General features: G+C 33.9%; 1 protein-coding gene across 2 annotated transcripts in view; it reads left to right on the top strand.

Moving 5' to 3' along the window:
• The window catches only part of TMPRSS15 (transmembrane serine protease 15), a 129,090-nt gene that overhangs the window by 41,668 nt on the left and 67,845 nt on the right, over positions 1-19,577 (top strand). For both annotated transcript variants that reach the window (XM_065877042.1, XM_065877043.1), the window contains 5 exons: positions 940-1,046; positions 6,944-7,084; positions 7,782-7,931; positions 17,110-17,215; positions 17,493-17,643. In XM_065877042.1, coding sequence (XP_065733114.1) covers positions 940-1,046; positions 6,944-7,084; positions 7,782-7,931; positions 17,110-17,215; positions 17,493-17,643 — 655 coding nt within the window. The remainder of the gene's footprint in view (positions 1-939; positions 1,047-6,943; positions 7,085-7,781; positions 7,932-17,109; positions 17,216-17,492; positions 17,644-19,577) is intronic.

The following is a 19,577-nucleotide window of genomic DNA, read 5'->3' as shown; positions in this document are numbered from 1 at the left end:
ATGTAAGGAGCTCCTACAAAACTCAATAGCAAAATAAACCAAATAAAAAGTGGGCAAAAGACTCAAATAGATATTGCTCAAAAAAAAAAAAAAAGGCATACAAATGGCTAAAGGGCATCGCTCAACATAGTAATCATCAGGGAAATGCAAATCAAAATCATAATGGCCATTACCAAAAAAAACAGAACATTATAAATGTTGGTGAGGATGTGGGGAAATTGGAACACTTGTGTGCTGTTGGATGGAGTGCAAAATGGTGTAGATAGTACGGAAAACAGTATGAAGGCTCCCTAAAGGCATAAGAAATAGAACCACCATACGATCTAGCAATCCAATTTCTTGGTATTTTTCCCAAAGTATTGAAGTCAAGATCTCTAAAAGATACACACTCCTATGTTCGTTGCAGCATTATTCACAATAGCTAAGAGGGGGAAACAACCTAAATGTTCATTGACAGATGAATAGATAAAGAAAATGTGGTGTATACATACAGTGGAATATTATTCCGTCATTAAAAGAAGGAAATCCTATCATAGACAACAACATGGTTGCACCTTGAGAACATTATGCTAAGTGAAATAAGTCAGTCATAGGAGGACAAATCCTGCATGATTTCACTTATATGAAGCATCTAAAGTATTCAAACTCAGAGAGTCAGAAGGTATAATGGTTGTCAGAGGCTGGGAGAGAAAAAATGGGGAGTTACTGTTCAGTGGGTATAGAGTTTCAGTCATGCAAGTTGAAAGAGTTCAAGAGAGCTGCAGTACAATATTGTGCTTATAGTTAAAAATACTGTTCCATACATTTAAAAATTGTTAAGAGAGTCTATCATGTTACATATTCTTTATCACAATTAGAAAAATACATTCAAATTCTAGAATACATTGAGTTGTGCCAACTGTTAAGAGTGTAATAGTCTATTTTTTGCTTTTAATTTAGTGTAAACCAAGGACTTTCCATTCAACTGAACTTTGATTATTTTAATACATATTATACAGATGTATTAAATATTTATGAAAGTGTGGGTTCAAGCAAGATTTTAAGAGGTAAGTTAAAACAAATATACAGTCCATTATCAAAATGAAAATATGTGGAAAACCTTCTGGAGTGATGCGCTTTCCCTTTGATTTTTTTTTTTTTGAGGTTTTATGTCTGGTTTTATTTTCTTCCAGATATGTAGCAATATGATTTGTGAAATAACCCATTCTCTTATTGATGCAAGAGTTGTTTGTTTGTTTGTTTGTTTTTATTGGAGTGTAATTGCTTTACAATGTTGGGTTAGTTTCTGCTATACAACGAAGTGAATCAGCTATATGTATGCATATATCCCCTCCTTCTTGGACCTCCCTCCCATCCACCACCATCCCACCTATCTAGGTGATCACAGAGCACTGAGCTGAGCTCCCTGTGCTATACTGATGGTTCCCACTAGCTATCTATTTTACACATGGTAGTGTATTTATGTCAAACCTAATCTCTCAATTCATCCTGCCCTCTCCTTCCCGCCCCCCATGTCCACACATCTGTTCTCTACATCTGTGTCTCTATTCCTGTCCTGGAAATAAGTTCATCTGTACAATTTTTTTTAGATTTCACATATATGCATTAATAAATGATATTTGTTTTTCTCTTTCTGACTTACTTCACTCTGTATGACAGACTGTAAGTCCATCCACATCTCTGCAAATGACCTAATTTTGTTCCTTTATATGGCTGAGTAATATTCCACTGTATATATGTACCACATCTTCTTTATCCATTCATCTGTTGATGGGCACATTTAGGTTGTTTCCATGACCTGGCTATTGCAAATAGTGCTGCAATGAACACTGTGGTCCATGTGTCTTTTCGAATTATGGTTTTCTCCGGGTATATGCCCAGTAGTGGGATTGCTGCGTCATATTAGCTCTGTTTTTAGTTTTTTAAGGAACCTCCATACTATTCTCCACAGTGGCTGTATCAATTTACATTCCCACAAACAGTGTGAGAGGGCTCCCTTTTCTCCACACCCTCTACAGCATTTATTGTTTGTAGATTTCTTGATGATGGCCATTCTGACCACTGGGAGTTGATACTTCATTGTAGTTTTGATTTGCATTTCTCTAATATTTAGTGATGTTGAGCATCTTTTCATGTGCCTCTTGACAATCTGTATGTCTTCTTTGGACAAATGTCTATTTAGTTCTTACACCCATTTTTTGATTTTGAACTGAATATGAGCTTGTACTTTAAGTTACTGAAAGGAAAAAGAAAAACTGGTCCTGATTATAAAAATTAATAATTTAGTGCTCTGTGTAATCAAACTTCTTAGTAATAAATGATGTACTGTTTCACATGATTCTCTTCTAATTGATGTTTTAAAAATCATGTGGAATTCTACTATACTGTAAGTGTTGCTCCCCGTTCAGCAAAATTCAAACAAACCCTAAAAACAGCTATTTTGCTTCAACAATGAATCTCTTTTTTCTATTTTTATTATGCACTCTGCTTCTCAGTCTCTTGAAGGACTATTACTAATAAAGTTGGTAAAACAATGAGTAGATCAGGATGTAGTCTCACTAAATGGAAGGTGTGGATGGTATTGTTATTACGTAGCCATTTGTCATTATGGACATAGACACCGATGGGAGCTGAGAAAGGGCAGGGAACGCTCTAATAATACATGTGTGACTACCCCACTTTATTCCATCTGGTCCCCAAATGAATAGACCTATTCATGGTATCCAACAAAAGTAGGAGTGAAATTCCAGGAGGAAATAAAATAAGGATGAAGAAAAGAATGTGGCAGCGGAGTCCAGGGAATAACTAGTTTTCCTCACACTTTTGAGGAATAGTCAATAGTCATCTTAGCAGAGCTAAGGTTACAAGTGACATCTCTTATTAACATGTATATAAAGCTGTATTTATTTTAATAATTTTGGATTTTAAATTGCACTTGTGAATAATGAAAAGTAGATCCTATCGAATAAATGTTTTGATTGACTTATTGATTTGAGAAATATTTAAGCATATGATAATAATAAGTACTTTTTATTGGGTGCTTTTAATATGACACACATCATACTGAGTACTCTATGTGGATATCCTTATTTAATATTTTCAATAAATCTACAAAGTATGCATTACAGGAGAAGAAAATGAGATCTAAGAAGTTAAATGACCACAAGTCCACAAAGCTAGTTAGTGTTGGAGATAGAAATCAGACCCAGACCCTCCGACTTCAAACGCAACGCATTTATTCATTGTGCTTTAAAAGCCCCAAGTACAAGTATAATCATGAATATACATAAAACAGATGAACTCATGGTAAATCACATTTGGCTTAAATAAATGGACCAGCCATTTCATAATCTACTTTTTCTGTAGTTGATAAATCTAGCTCCTTAAAATTATGTCAACATAAATATTTACATAGGTAGACAAATAAGCCAGTTCATATAAATTTCTCCAAGGGCTAATGTGATATTAATAATAAATGTTAGCATACTTTGATCACTTGCAATATGCAAAGTAGTGTTCTCAGCACTTTAACTCAAAAAAAAAAAAAAATTTCTCCCCTGAACCATATTACACAGGTGCTATTAGAATCTTTATTTTACAGATAAAAACTAAATTCATAGAGGTTAACTTCCCAAAAATGATAGGTGTAAATTACCCTCATGTTCCCTTCTCTTCAGATACCATTTGCCTGAACGCTATTTTTACTTATTTTCACATGCTTAGATCATCAGAAATACATAACTAAATCTTAGAATCATTATATATAGTGATGTCAATAATGCACAAATAATTATCATAAAAATGCAATGAACTAAATATACAAATAGAAAATAGAAAAAATCTAAGAAAATGAATTTAAATTATAACAAATAGGTAGTTGTTTAATTTTTAAGGTCTTTTTGAAATATAAATGTATTTCAAAGATTTTTAAATTAAATATTTTAATTTAACTTGAAAAAATATGAGAAATGGCATTAGCTGTTAAAATTACATTTTAAATTTAAAAATAACACCTTTTTTAAAGATATGTAAAAATGTCTTACCTCCAGCATCTAGCCCATGCCTGATATATTGTAAAAATTTAGTATTTGTTGATTTAAATTTAAACCAGCAGGTTTATATATCATGGTATTATAGTAGTTAATTAATGGAGATCAGTAGCATTTCTTATAACTCTACAGTTATTTTGTTTTGTAACAATGCTGATACTTTCACTCTTGGTTCAAAATCCCATCTTTTTTTCTAAATATTTTAGCAAGTCTCTTATTGTGAGAGATGTGTACACAATTACTTTTATTAAATTACAATTCAGAATAAAGATAATTATCTTTATCACGTGGAAAATATATAGATATTTTAATTAAATCAAGAAAAATAAGATTATGTAAAGGAATTATAAGAAAATAAAAGTATCCAGTACCATAAAATAGTTCTTATATACTTGATTAGGGGTAAGTTAGTATGAACAAATTTTAAAGGCATTTTTCAGTCATTTTTAGATACAGTCATGATGCAAAAGTTCTCTGACTGGTAAAAAGTTTCAGAGGAAGGTGGGCATTTCATATAGATAGATGATATAGAATGCAATAGAGTCTTTTCCAAATAAGTGTGGAAATCAGGGTAAATCAGAATAAATTAACAGGATAGTAGTCAAAAATGTTTTCTTTAAACTGTAGTGATGAAGGTAAAATCTTCAATTCATTGGTGGTAATAATTAACAGTACTGGGTATGGAAGTGGTAGAAGATGATAAATATGCTCCATTAATGCTTTATTCAAAAAATACATAGATATATTTATGTATCCTCAAAGAAAGACAACAAAAACAGCCTGTATGGGCACGCTGAAACCAATTTCAAGTTGACAAGCCAGGAAAATGCATTTCTGTGTGTTTAGTTGTTACACCATTCTTTACATCTGAAGTGCTTAGCTCTTCTTCTGTTCCCAAAGGACTATTAATAGCATATCCCCAATGTTGGAGCTTAGCAGTTTAAGGACATGTTTTTAAAACTGAATCACACAAAAGTTGGCATAGATATAGATGAAGTTATGTAATAAACATAGTGGATCTTCCTGAATTGTCAACTTATCCTACAACAAAAATAATCGTACTGTGGACATGGAATTAAATAATATATACAAACACTTTTCACAGTAAAACATTTTTATTAAAATTTGTACTTTTATTAGAATACTTTCACGTAGTGTTAGAAGTACCCATTCATTCACTTCTGTTGATAGGGGTATGTTATATGGAAAAATTTAACAAGCACTGGCTTAAGGTGTTGGACTTCCCAGAGGCTCTTGAAGATTCCTCAGTGATAGTGCCTGGAAAAATTAAGAACTACTTCCTCAGTACCCCTATGGCATTTCTCTCATATCTATCAATTCCAAAGTAATTTTTTTTATAATTCATTAACCTGAACTTTTCACATCACAACCATGAAGGGTGCCATTGAACCAGTAGCCACATTCAGATCCTATCAGAAGCCATGCCGCCCCCCCAAAACTCCATTGCTATAGAAAAGAAAGAAAGAAAGAGAGGCAGATAGGTTTTAAGCAAAATTTCTAGTATATTCACATGCTTTAAGCAACTAGACATATATGGACTACAAAGATTTTAAATATGACAACCATTTGAGTTACACAGTTACATATGCTTGTAGAAGGAATTTAAATAACCAATGTAGTCCTTCATGAGAAAATACTGAAAGAATGAAATACAACTTTATTGCGGAAAAGAGTAAGATATAAATCAATGCTTATTCATGGTTTTCTTTCCATTAGATTTTCCTGAAATTATCATGCATGTAATCACATTTTTTCACTAATTTCTACATGATAAGCACAGAATTTTTCAGTAGTTTATGAAAGTATCTTTCTTCAGAACTCAATAATTAACAGTGGTGCTTTGTCTTCAATCTGCAAGTGAGATACCTTTCATAAACTTGAATCTGATACCCAGTTCAAACTGTCGAACTAAAATGCGAAGCCATTGCTTCCTATCCTTTTTTTTCATTATCACTCCCACTAAGAAACTTTTAGACCTTTTTCTCCCCTAATTGCTCCCCATGAAATTTTAATATTTCAGATATTCTCCATACCTGTTTATGTACTGTACATAAACAGGCTTCAAAGATGTACTGTACATCTTTGGCTTCATAAATTTAAAAACTAAGAATTTTTCTGTCCCTGAATACAAATTTTTACCATGTAGGAGGCAATATCACCCTCTTTGAGAATGTATGTGCTAAATAATAAATTTCTATAAAAGCAAATTTTATATAACAATGCTTTTTTTGGTAAATCACCATGTGAGTACTTCTTATTTCTCAAGCACTATATTAACCCTTGAAAATAAAAAGGCTAGAAAGTTAATATCTTTTGTAGCTAGAATTAAAATGGAAAAGAGATAAGATCAATATCTGTAGAAACAATCCTTAAATTGTCTAGGATTATTTTGAGGTCCTACAGCTATATGGGTAGAAAGCTAAAGAAATACCCTTATTTCTACTATTGTGATTGAGTTTAGCCTCTGTTAGTGTGGTATGGGAAAAACCTGATAGAATCAAGCTCATGTTTTGTTTTATAACTGTTTAACTTGTATGTTTCTTAGATTAATTTTTTCCGTAAAAGAATGGATCTTTTTTTATATGTGTTTACAGTGTATCTAACTAACAAAAATGAAAATATAGTTTATCAAACCACAAATATATGTAATAATTTGAAACATTATTATTATAGGACAAGAGATATTTATTTTAAATAAATTAATTATAGGACTAATGCTTTTAGTTAACAGTAGGATCAGATAAAAAGATTGATAGATCAATTGATAGATCAATAGATTGATTGATGAATGGATAGATGGATGGATGGACAGATCAATAGATAAGTGAATATATGTATATGTACATATAACAGTCATTCATTTTCTTTTGTAGCTTCTCTCTGGTCAAATAATCCTGGCACAATTAGGATTTTTTCCAATCAAGTTACTGCCACTTTTCTTATACAATCTGTTGAAAATGATTATATTGGCTTTAATGCAACATACACTGCATTTAACAGCAAAGTGCTTAATAGTAAGTATTGTTTATTTCTTAGCCTCTGAATCTTCAGGTGCTTTAATACTGTAATGGAATTTTAAAAGTAGCAGGACCTAATATTTTAGAACAGGGTTACTATCTGTTTCATTATGCAGGTTCTTTAATGAGTATCTCTTATGTATACCTTTCTCCATTTGATACTTGCAAAGAAATGAGAAATTAGAAAACAGCTCACATTCTTCAAAACAATCAAATAACCAATTTGAGAAAAATTATAAATCAATAGGAAAATAAACTTTTATATACTGCAAGTATTCAAACCTTAAGAAATTAGCATAAAACTAATTCTGAGAATGTTCCACATCAACCTAATTTTGACCAGAGTATTAAATTTAGTAAATAAATAGGGGGAGCAAAAAATTTGGGACAAAGTTTATGTGGGTAAGCCAACAGAGGTAAAATATAAAAATTAAAGAACAATAAGAACAAGATGCTTGTCTTTGCTGAAGCCCTAATGGGGTATAGGAAACATAAGAACACAGTTGGCAACAAAATGATGTGGGTTTTTTTTAACTAAATGGAATTAAACAGTTAAAATGAATTTAGCAAATGATTTTGTGCATGCCACTTAATTATAAACTGTGTGAGTTTACATTATTTTCAATTCAATCTATTATAATTAGTCATATTGTTGACTACATTTGAAATATTTTATTATTTTTTTAATTTACAGATTATGAGAAAATCAACTGTAATTTTGAAGATGGCTTTTGTTTCTGGATCCAGGATCTAAATGATGACAATGAGTGGGAAAGGATTCAGGGAAACACCTTTCCTCCCTCTACTGGTCCAAATTTTGACCACACTTTTGGCAATGATTCAGGTATAATTCATATTTAATTCATAAACTAAAAGAAAAGTGTCATGCGCTGTTCTATAGTTCCGGACATGCAGGCCCAGCGGCCACGGCCCACAGGCCCAGCTGCTCCGCGGCATGTGGGATCTTCCCAGACCGGGGCACGAACCCGTGTCGCCTGCATCAGCAGGCAGACTCTCAACTACTGCGCCACCAGGGAAGCCCCAGATTTTCTTTTTTTTTGATCATGGACTAATAAATGAATTTAAATGAAAACGGTAATCAAGTAGGCAAGTAAGAGTATTTCAAGAAATATATTTTTTACCCTATATATTCATGAAATGTTGAAAAGTACACAGAGGCCGTTAGAGACAAAGAGACTTGGGTTGTCAACCTAGATTTGCCACTTATTATTAACTAAGGGGACTTGTGGGAGGTAAATAACTGTTCTGAACTTTGGTCTACTCTGCCTTAATTTCCATTTTCTGATTGTTCATTGCTAGTGTATAGAAATGCAATTGATTTTGTGTGTTGATCTTGTACCCTGCAGCCTTGCTGAAACTGTTTATTAACTCTATTAGTTTTTTAAGAATTTTTTAGAATTTTCAATAGATCAAGATCATACCATTTTGAAATATAGATAAAAAGGCAGGTTTACTTCTTCTGATAAGCTTTCTTAGTTCGTCAGGGCTTCCATAACTAAATACCACAGACTGATTATCCTAAACAATCAATATTTATTTTTCAAAGTTCTGGAGACTGGAAGTCTGAGGTCAGGGTGCAAGCATGGTATGGTTCTGATGAGAGCCCTCCTTTGGTTCACGACACCAGCCTCCTTACTGTATCCTCACATAACAGAGAGAGAGAACATAAGAGAGAGCTCTCTCCTGTCTCTTCTTATAAGATCACTTATATTGACACCATCATGAGGGCTCCACATTCATGACCTAATTACATCCCAAAGGACCTATCTCCAATATCATCACATTGGGTTTTAGGATTTCAACGTATGGGGCGGGGGGGGACAACCATTCAGTCCATAGCAGAAAAACTATGGAAGAGCTGATTCTAAAGCATGGTCCCAAGGGAAAAGTGATGTTTTGTAGGTATATTTTTCATGTGAGTGGGATATTAGAAATGGATTTCAGGTGGAGACATTAACATTGAGACAATAAAATTTGAGAAGACCAGAACTTACTGGGAATTATCAGGAGATAAGGAACTCATAGTGAGAAGACCAACCATGTAAACCTTGGAAGCATGTATTTATAATACTAAATACAATCTAATTACAAATCTAGAAGTAATATGGATCTTACAAAGTAAGGAAAAGGACAGAATAGAAATTCATGCATTTAGATAATTTTCTTAGACAAAATCTATCCTATAGTATCTCTTTTTACCAATGAGAATTCAATTCAATTCAAAGAACACATATTAAAACCTCTCTCTAACCAGGTATGGTTCTAGGCATTGAGGACACAGATCACACATCACCATTTCTACAAAGTCTTTCTGGAGCCTCCAAGTTAAAATCTTCCTTTCCGTTAAACATCAAAGCACCTCTTGTTTTTCCTATCACATGGCCTTATATCTGCTTACTTATTTGTTTCTTTCCAACACAGTGTTCTCTTCAGGAACAAGAACCTTGTCTTTTTCATCTTTGAATTGCTAGTGTATTCTCAGTGACTGAATCTAACATGTAAAATTATTTTTAAATATATGGATGAATGTCTATAACTTTTATTCAGTAAGTCATTTCTAAATAAGTGATTGACTACATGAAATTGCTTATAACATAATAATAGCTTGAGCACATATGCATTGTAATTTATTATTAATAGCCCCTTATATTACAAAGATCAATATCCTTGTTTTTATAACCTGAAAAGTAAATGGCTTGAGTTAATGTCAATTGTGAATGACATCTAGTAAGGGTACATTAAAAAGTTATTTTTTTCATGGTAGAAATGTATCTGAGTAATCCTGATTCCTTAGAAAATATATCCTCAGAATAATAAAATACAGTTCATCATACTACTTCAAATTGAAAGTATTTCTTAATAAAATGTGACTAATTTTAATCTATTTCCCTACGAAATCATTGAAAGTTCCTCTCAGTGTGTTTATTCACTCCTTTATTTAAGAAGTATTTTTTGAACCCAGGCCTTATTCAAGGCCTCAGAATGTATCTGTGAATATAAAAAAGATTTTCTGCTCTCGTGGAACACATATTTTAGCAAAGAAAAACAGAAAATAAGCAATATGCATGACAAGTCATTACATTTTGGGGGTCTGTTTAATGTGAAAGAGTACTCTGGGAAAATACAGAGCTTAGTAAGGTCAGTGAGGAGGGCAGGTGTTAAGGTGCTTTTGCAAATTAAAATAGAGTCATCAGTTCGGGTCTCATTGAAACAGTAAGTGACATTTGAATCAAAACTTCCAAGGAATGGAAGGAATTAGCCATATAGATTATTCCAGACAGAGGAAACAAGCAGAGTAAAGGCTCTAAAGGGAGCGTGCCTGACCTGCTTGAAGAAAGGCCAGGAAACCAGCATGGCTGAAATGGAATCAATAGGGACAGTAGGGCCTAGATAATAACAGGTCTTCCACGGCTTTGGCTTTTTCCCCAGTGAAATTAGGAGCTATTGAAGTTTAAGTGTAGGAATGAGAGAATTCACACTGGCTGGTAGAATATTTTATGGCAGGGCAAGGTGTTGTCAGAGAGACCAGTGAAAGGCTATCACCTAATCCAGAAAAGAGGCCATGGGACTCTCAGCTATGGTGAGAAGAGGTCAGATTCTGGATATAATCTGAAAGTAAAGTTAACAGGATCCTGCTAAACTAGTTACTAGAGTGGACCTATAGACAAAAAATGTGCACTGCACAGATGGCCAATCTCATTAGACCTACATGTTTAATACTGAAAATTATGACATGCATCATCTCATACATAATTTTTCTCCTTTGAATAAATGATTTCCAGAACCTGATCCTCTATGGATAAATTAGTAATCTCCACAGCTGAAGACTAACCCCAAGTGATAATCACCCAACCCTCTAAAGAATCCTGACCTAAAACAGTCAAATAATTTGACTAATTTTTTCCCTTAACTTTAATTAAAAAAAAATGTCTCTACCACACTTGGACAAGGGTAGTTAGAGTAAAGTGCAGAAAGGATTTATATCTACTGACTATGGCAGATAGTTTTTACGTAGCTGAAATCTTTGATGTTCAAATTATCATTTTCTCCTTTTATGTCATCATAATAAGAGATAAAAATAATTCCACTGATATTTGAACACTATAAGTACGTTACAGGAGAAAAATGGTTTCAGCTTGCCAACAGATTAAATAACGAAAGAAATAAAATGAAACTGACCAAAATGAAAGAGGTTGAATGTCAGGCGGAGGTTTTAAATAGTTGGGTTGGAAATGGAGTCTCAGGAGAAAGTCGTGTAGCAGGAGTTATTTAAAATGAGATGAGTTAGAGCAGTTCAGAGCCCACCAGAGGCAGCATTGTAATGAGAATGGATGAGAGGCCTTAATAGGTCCTTTCCAACTCTCACACCAGTGATTTCATAACCTACCAGTCATTCCCCACCAAGGGGCATTTTTCTTCCAGCCTGCTTTTTTATGTGTCAGAACATTCTGCCTCTGAGATGGAAGGGAATTAAATCTCTCCCGCTGTTCCTCTTACCCATGCAGGGTTTTTTGTTTTTTTACCTTCACTTTAAATGACAGGGAAGTCTATATGAAACAGATAAACTTTGAATTAACATTGCTTTAGGGAAGAACATCCAAGTCCCTTAACTTTCTGAGTCCTTCTGAGGAAGTTTCTCCTAGTGGAGCACCGGCTCCTGAATCTGTTTTTTCAATGCTCAGTTTCTCTGTACTTCTCAGAAACAAAGGGAATTGGCAGAGACAGTGGCCCTGATACAGGGCAGCATCTTGGGGTGCTCAGCAGTGGCCTGTTTTTTCAGAACGTTCAGGGAAAATGAGGTTAGTAACATGTGAAAACTTAAGAAATGGAAGAGTCACAAAAGAGCTAGCGGAGCCAAAGAAAACATTTTTTCATTGGCCTTTCTTGGTGAAATCATAATTTTTCTAACACCTGGGGGCTAGCATAGTGTAGTAGTAAAGATCATTAAAATAGAGACCCTGATATCATAGCTAGGTTTAAATTTGAGCTCTGCCATTTAGACAAGTTATCTATCTACTATCTCAATTCCTTCATCTGGAAAGTGGGTCAATGATAATAGAACCTGACTTTGGAGGCATGTTATGAACATTAAATTAGTATGTTGGAAAAAAACTTAGGAAAATACCTGGCATATGAAAAATGTTTTATAAATGTTAGGTATTATAACTATTTTCTTTTCATGCCACAGATGTATTCAACAGAAACAAATTGGCTGTGATATTGTTCTAAATACTATTGTTCAACTTTCAAAAGTATATTAAGTCTTTTGGATAAGTCATTTATTTAGCTTATAACCTTATTCTAAAATAAGTAGAATTTTAGTGTTTCAAAGTAAAATTGTCCTTATTTCCTTATCTTTCCTGTGATGTTGAATTTCAGAAAATAATATTACTCTTTAGTATTGATAGAATCTGACTGAATTTGCACCATTCTCCAATCTAAACCTTTCAATATTTATCTACCAGATTCAATTAACTTTATATGCACCCACAAACTCACAAAGTGATTTATATAAGCTTATTTTCTTCTTGAGAGGGACCTCCAAGTTTCCAGAAGGTCCTGCTATCTCTGCAGTTTCTGCTGTCTCTACAGCAGCATCAGCACATGTCCAGCACTTCTTTTTATTTGGGCTGTTGGAGGCAGAGGTTAGGTTCAGTTCATAGAGAAATAAGCAGAAAAAGGGATAGATAGAAGTTGTAAGAGAAACCTTATGGCTCACAGAGAAAGCTCACTGAATGCTTAAATTACAAAATGTTCTGGGTTTGAAGCTGACTCTGCGATTAATTCCAAGAGCTCTCAAAGATATTTCAAGAAAGCTGATGGAGACGCAAGAGAGAGGAGATATGGGAACATGTGTATATGTATAACTGATTCACTTTGTCATAAAGCAGAAACTAACACATCATTGTAAAGCAATTATACTCCAATAAAGATGTAAAAAAAAAAGAAATTATCATTTAACCATATAATTCCCCATATGGTTATGGAAAATAACTATTTAATCATTTATTTTGTGCAGTACTTTAATAAATTTAAAAAGCCAGTCGAATTAGTGTAACAAGAATATATTAAACAGTATTCAGCTAATCCATACAGAGAATTCAAAAATGTACCTTGTCTTTCTTTTTGCCAAATTTCTAGTAAGTTTTAAAAGTCACATGTAAACATAAATACAATACACAACGGAATACACTAAGTGACATCAGGGAAGTACAAGTGCAACTGAGAATTCCAAAGGAAGGGTTATATCTAGTTGGAAAGACCAAGAAGGGTTTTCTGAAGGAGATGTTAATTTGATTTAAATGATCTCAAAAAATTTGTAGGATATTGACAGGTACAATTGTAAGGAGAATTAAAAGGACAGGAAAACAGAAACAAAGACCCCAAGAGTTATAAAATTTCTTGGTGATGGAAAAATTAAAATAATCTAATTTTGTAGAAGTGCTGCATGTCAATATTAATACATGAATTATAAGAACTGTGGCTAGAAAAGGATAGTGAAGTCATAGCACAGAGGCCTCAAACATCACAGTGAATTTGTTGGTTTAGTAGGAAACAAAGAGATGGTGAAAAATGTTGAATAGGGACAGATTAGATTGTACAGAAGGAAGCATTATTAAACAATGATGTAAGTGATGAAGAATTCTCACGGGGAGTCAGAGTACTACGAGACACATTTGGAAAAAGATAGTGACTATGATGGGATGACTTAAGTCTTAGTCCCAAGTTTTATGATGTTCCTACTCCTCCACCTGGTGAAATACTCCAGCAGAAATATTGTGTGGACTTCTAGTTTCCATACTCTGAGTTGGTTCTGAGTAGAACCAACTGGATGTACAACTATTGAGAATTTATCAGATGAAGAATCAAACTGAAATTGCGCCACATTAAAATCATTGAAGGGAAAAAGGACCGATAATCTTGAGAAGACCAAGAGAGTCATTATAGTGGCCTTTACATATTTGTAGAGCTACCATAAATTCATCTTATCCTAATGAGCCCAGGAGGCAAAATTGGAAATAATAGGTGCACAATAACTTATTCTTAAAAAAGAAATGAATTTTCTAATCATGTTGAAATGGAATGGGCTGCCTTGAAATGCAATGATTCCTGCTGCATCTGATATATGTTAAACAGAGGTCAAGTGACCCCCCATAGGCAAAATGTTGTGGATGAAACTTAAGGACAGTGGGTAGTTGGACTAAGTAAATTTTTATGTCAACTATAATTCTCTACTTTTGAAATTCACAATTTTATGAAGAATTTACTTCCTCTTCTAATCTGTTAACTAAAGAATTTAGCTCATTTCATAGGAATAATAATTTATCATTTTACTTTATTCAAAAATGCACAATTCTATCTGATACTTAGTGTATTGTGTTTTTTAAATTTATTTATGCAAAATTCATAAGGTATTACAGTCCACATAATTAATTTTTTATCTGAACCATGATACAAAGCTCATAACATCACGATACATTAATTGGATGGAAAACCCCAAGTTTATTACTGTTTAATGGGTAAACAGTAAATTCAAAATATTTCTAATTATAACTAATTGATTGTGAACATGGCCAAACATAAATAGGAGCATGATGTGTGTTTAAGTTATATAATTGCTGCTAACTAGAAATATTTCTGAATAGCGTAGCCATTTCAGTACTTATTCATGGCATTCAGTGACATTTTAATTATTTCCTCTAGAACTATACTCTAAGTAACTCAAAAGGGACTTGGAGTTGGGCATTTAGAGAGTCGATTCTGGAATATGTCTTCTGTATCTATACTACTTTTTATTGGGTTGAATAATTGAACACTAACTACATGGCTAAAATAAGTACTCATGAAATATCACAGCACTATACAAAGTGTAAGTAGTATGTTAATACTATAAAATATTAAATACACATTCATTTCTATTTTACCTTTTGTAATCTAAATCCAATGATGTGCATATATTACATTTAGTAAGATATTTGATGATGATTTCACCTTGATAAAATACTCATTCTGAATAATTTTTGCCTCATTGATCTAAATATGCATTGATATATCTATTGGAAGTTCTACTAGCATTTTTCTTCGTGTCTTGTCCTTACTCCGCATGCTATAAATAAACGGGTCTGAATTTTATACATAGCACTGACTATAAAAATTTCTATATAAAACCTTTGTGGTTCAAAGGATACCATCAGAAAATTTTTAAAATAACCCACAGAATGGGATAAACTATTAGAAAATTTTATGTTTTGATCAAATATTTGAAAATCATATTCCCTGGTGAGGGAATTTTATCCAGAATATAGAAAGAACTCTCAAAACTCAATAATAGAGACAAATAACAGCCAAAGGATTTGAACACTTCTCCAAAGAAGATATACGAGAGGCCAATGACATAAAAGGATTTTGAACATCATTAAATTAGTCATTAGGTACATACAAATCAAAACTACAATTTGTTACTTTTCACATCTAAGATGGCTATAATCAAAAAAACAGACAATAACAAGGGTTATCTCATATTCATATACTGCTGGTGGGAATGTAAAATGGTGTGGTCACTCTGGAAAACAGTCTTGTAGTTCCTTGAAAGGTTAAACATAGAGTTTAACATTATTAATACAGTTAAATACATGACCCTGCAATTCTACTCCCTGTTACATACTCAAGAGAAATGAAAATGAGCATCTTCATAAAAACAAGTTGATAGCAGCATTACTCAAAATATCCAGAAAAGCAGAAACAACTTAAATGTCCTCTACCTGGTGAATGGATAAATTTTACAATGTGATATATGCCTACAATGGAATATTATCCTGCCATAAAAGGTAATGAAGCAATAGTACATTACAACCTGGAGGAACCTTGAAAACACTAACTAAATAAAAGAAGTCATTCACAAAAGACCATATGTTGCATGGTTTCATTTATACGAACTATTCAGAATAGGCAAGTCTACAGGTTTAAAGTAGATTAGTGGCTGCAAGAGGCTGGAAGAAGGGTGACAGGAATGGGGAGTGCCTGCAATTGGGCATGGGTTTCTTTTTGGAATTATGAAAATGTCCTAAAAAAACCACTTCTGTTTGAAAGCACAAGAGAGAAGATGATTGCTTTCAAATAATCACTAAATTTCAGCATTTCATAAAAAATTACATTCCAATAAAATTAAATTTATACAATATTTCATTTGCTTTACATCATATTTGGTTTCATGATTCCTGCTTTCTGTCATAATACATGAGCTGCAGACTAAAAATAAAAAAATTAAATCTGCCTAAGGAAACGTTCAAGAGATCTCATCCCAACAACTCTTCCCACACTTCATATGACTCAAATCATTGGCTGCAAGAATGAATTCCAGACCAGAAAGCACTTTATGCAGTGGCTTGAGCTATTTAGAAAGCTCTTATGTGGATTAGCATGTTTCCTGCTCCTCTGTAATCTAACTAGTTATCATTCAAAGGAATATGGAAGATAAGACCATTGTAAAATCAGGTCACTTCTTATTTAGAGAAACACAGTATAGGCGATGGAATAAAAAACTGACCTTCTTTGAAACACTTAACTTTGCCTTCGAATTTGTACTTAACTACTTGCCTGTATCATGCATTAGTCCACTAACATAACTTAATATCTTAAAGGACTGATTGTTTCTAAAGGAGTGAATTAATCAAAACATCTAATAAATTGGAATTAAAGTGGTATTTGGACATAATAATATGACGAAACAGTCATGTGGACTCATAGTAACTCAGACTTTGATATATCCTTCCAATTCAAGGCTATTGGGAAGTCCAGAGTTGAGAAGTGATTTTCTTAAATAACAATTGGTTATGGAAGCTGTCTTCTGGCTTGCAGTCTATTGTCCTTTCCACTGTACATAAATACATTTCCTTATATTTTCATCTTAAAGTTGTGCTTTCCTGCTTATGAATGATATAGCTCACACAACAAATATGCTAATAGCTAAGTGAAGTAAACAATTTTTGTTGTTTTTACAGGATTTTACATTTCCACCCCAACTGGACCAGGAGGGAGACAAGAAAGGGTAGGACTTTTAAGTCTCCTTTTAGACCCCACTTTGGAACCAGTCTGCCTTAGTTTCTGGTATGTTATAAACACATGTTAAGTAACATCTTATTTAATGAGTAACATTGCCAGGCTCAAATTTTACTAAGGTGTTGTCCCAAGTTTTAATGTATTAGTCATTACTTTTCCAGCTGATAAAGTAGCAAAATACTGGGAAACTCCCTCCTTTTCTCTAGCAACTCCCTCATCCAAGATAAAAGGGGGTATTTGAGTATAGAAGGGTTTAGAAGAACCCTAAAATATATATATTCTAATGTTGTAGGAATCCATTCATTTTTGCTTGCTTCCAAACTAGGTATTATATGTATGGTGAAAATGTCTATAAACTAAGCATTAATATCAGCAGTGACCAAAACATGGAGAAGACAATTTTCCAAAAGGAAGGAAATTATGGAGAAAATTGGAACTATGGACAAGTAACATTAAATGAGGCAGTGGAATTTAAGGTTGGCAAAACGCTTTATAATCATGTATTTGTATTATAAAAATGGTGGTACAATTACAGTTTATGGTGATATGGTGAAAAATTTAATTTACTTACTGGATATAGCCAAGTCACCCTACTTTCCTAATCTTCCTGCTTTATTATCTTTGAGTGCCTTTATTTTCAATTATTCATTGACTTATTAAAAACCATTTACTGAGGAATGATTTACTACATGAAAGTACTACTTATAATGAGCCATAAAAGTCATAGAAACCTTGAAGGATATTTCAGCTTTCTTCAGCAACTTTCTAGCATAAGCCAACTGTGTTTTCCTATGTCCCCTGCCTAACTAGGTCTTGCAACTTTTCACATACACCACCTAGATTAGCCCTGCACTTTTCTAGGGAATCATCTTTTCCTGTTAGAACATCCACACCCACCAGAATCCATCCACTCTGCCCCACTTAATCACATATCTTTCCTTTAGAAACAAATTCTATGAGCCGTCTCATTGGGAAGTCTCTGATCATTTATTTTACATTAGGGTGAATTAATTTTTCATGTAACAGCTTCTCGTGTATTTTCCTAAGGGTGTTTGCAAGTAAAATGTAGGATAGGGGCTTCCGTGGTGGTGCAGTGGTTCAGAATCTGCCTGCCAATGCAGGGGACACGGGTTCAAGCCCTGATCTGGGAAGATCCCACATGCCCAGGAGCAATTAAGCCCGTGCGCTACAACTATGGAGCCTGCACTCTAGAGCCTGCAAGCCACAACTACTGAAGCCCACACACCTAGAGCCTGTACTCCACAACAAGAGAAGCCACTCAATGAGAAGCCCACACATCACAAGGAAGAGTAGCCCCCACTCGCCACAACTAGAGAAAGTCTGTGCAGGAATGAAGACCCAATGCAGCCAAAAATTAATAAATTAATTTAAAAAAATAAAATGTAGGCTAATACAGGCTAATCGTTTGACCAAATTAACAATGTTTTAGTTGGGTAATTTCAGACAAGAGAATATAACTTTCAGAAGATATATATTTGGACAGACACCATCATCAGCGAAGTTTCAGTGCTTTCCTGTGACTTGAAAAAAGGCAGGAGATAATCAATGACCCTCATCTGTATTCCTCCCATCTTTCTTTTATTTCTTCCTTTCCTTTTTCCTTATCCTCTTTCTTTTGATTCTATACTTCTGTGACGTTTTCTTCTCCACCTTTGTTTTCTGATAATTCAAGGAAGGGTAAAGGAAAATGGAACATGAAGGAACAAAGAGATGGAAGAATCAGGGAGCTAAGTATTTTAGTGACCATATCTGGCTCAACTCACCAAGTGTTTCTTAAAAGTAATTAAACGGGGGCTTCCCTGGTGGCGCAGTGGTTGAGAGTCCGCCTGCCGATGCAGGGGACACGGGTTCGTGCCCCGGTCCGGGAAGATCCCACATGCCGCGGAGCGGCTGGGCCCGTGAGCCATGGCCGCTGAGCCTGCACGTCCGGAGCCTGTGCTCCGCAATGGGAGAGGCCACAACAGTGAGAGGCCCGCGTACCGAAAAAAAAAAAAAAAAAAAAAAAAAAGTAATAAAACTGCATCCACTTTTTCAAAGTTAGCTCATCAGGCAGTGTGAGAGCACTGAGTTCTACAGATATTTGCACGTTGGCTTTGCCACTTTGTTGTGAAATCTTGAACAAGTTATTTTAGTATCTTTGACATTCTTCTTGTGCATACATAAAAGGGAGAGGACAATTATTTGGAACAGTATCTATCGTGAAGTAGGTGGAATGAATGAACAAATGAGTGAATGGATGACTGTACATTAGTGTTGGGAAAAGTAAATGAGATAATGTACACAATGTGCCTTGCACAGTAATTAGCATATCAGGTATTCAGTTTATGTCTTTCCTTTCCCAGAGAGGAGAGGATTCAGGAAAGTCCAGTAAAAATACCCACTGTTCTTA

This window comes from Phocoena phocoena, chromosome 4 (assembly GCF_963924675.1).
Source record: "Phocoena phocoena chromosome 4, mPhoPho1.1, whole genome shotgun sequence".
Taxonomy (NCBI): Eukaryota; Metazoa; Chordata; class Mammalia; order Artiodactyla; family Phocoenidae; genus Phocoena; species Phocoena phocoena.
This window is presented reverse-complemented; position numbering and strand designations above follow the sequence as displayed.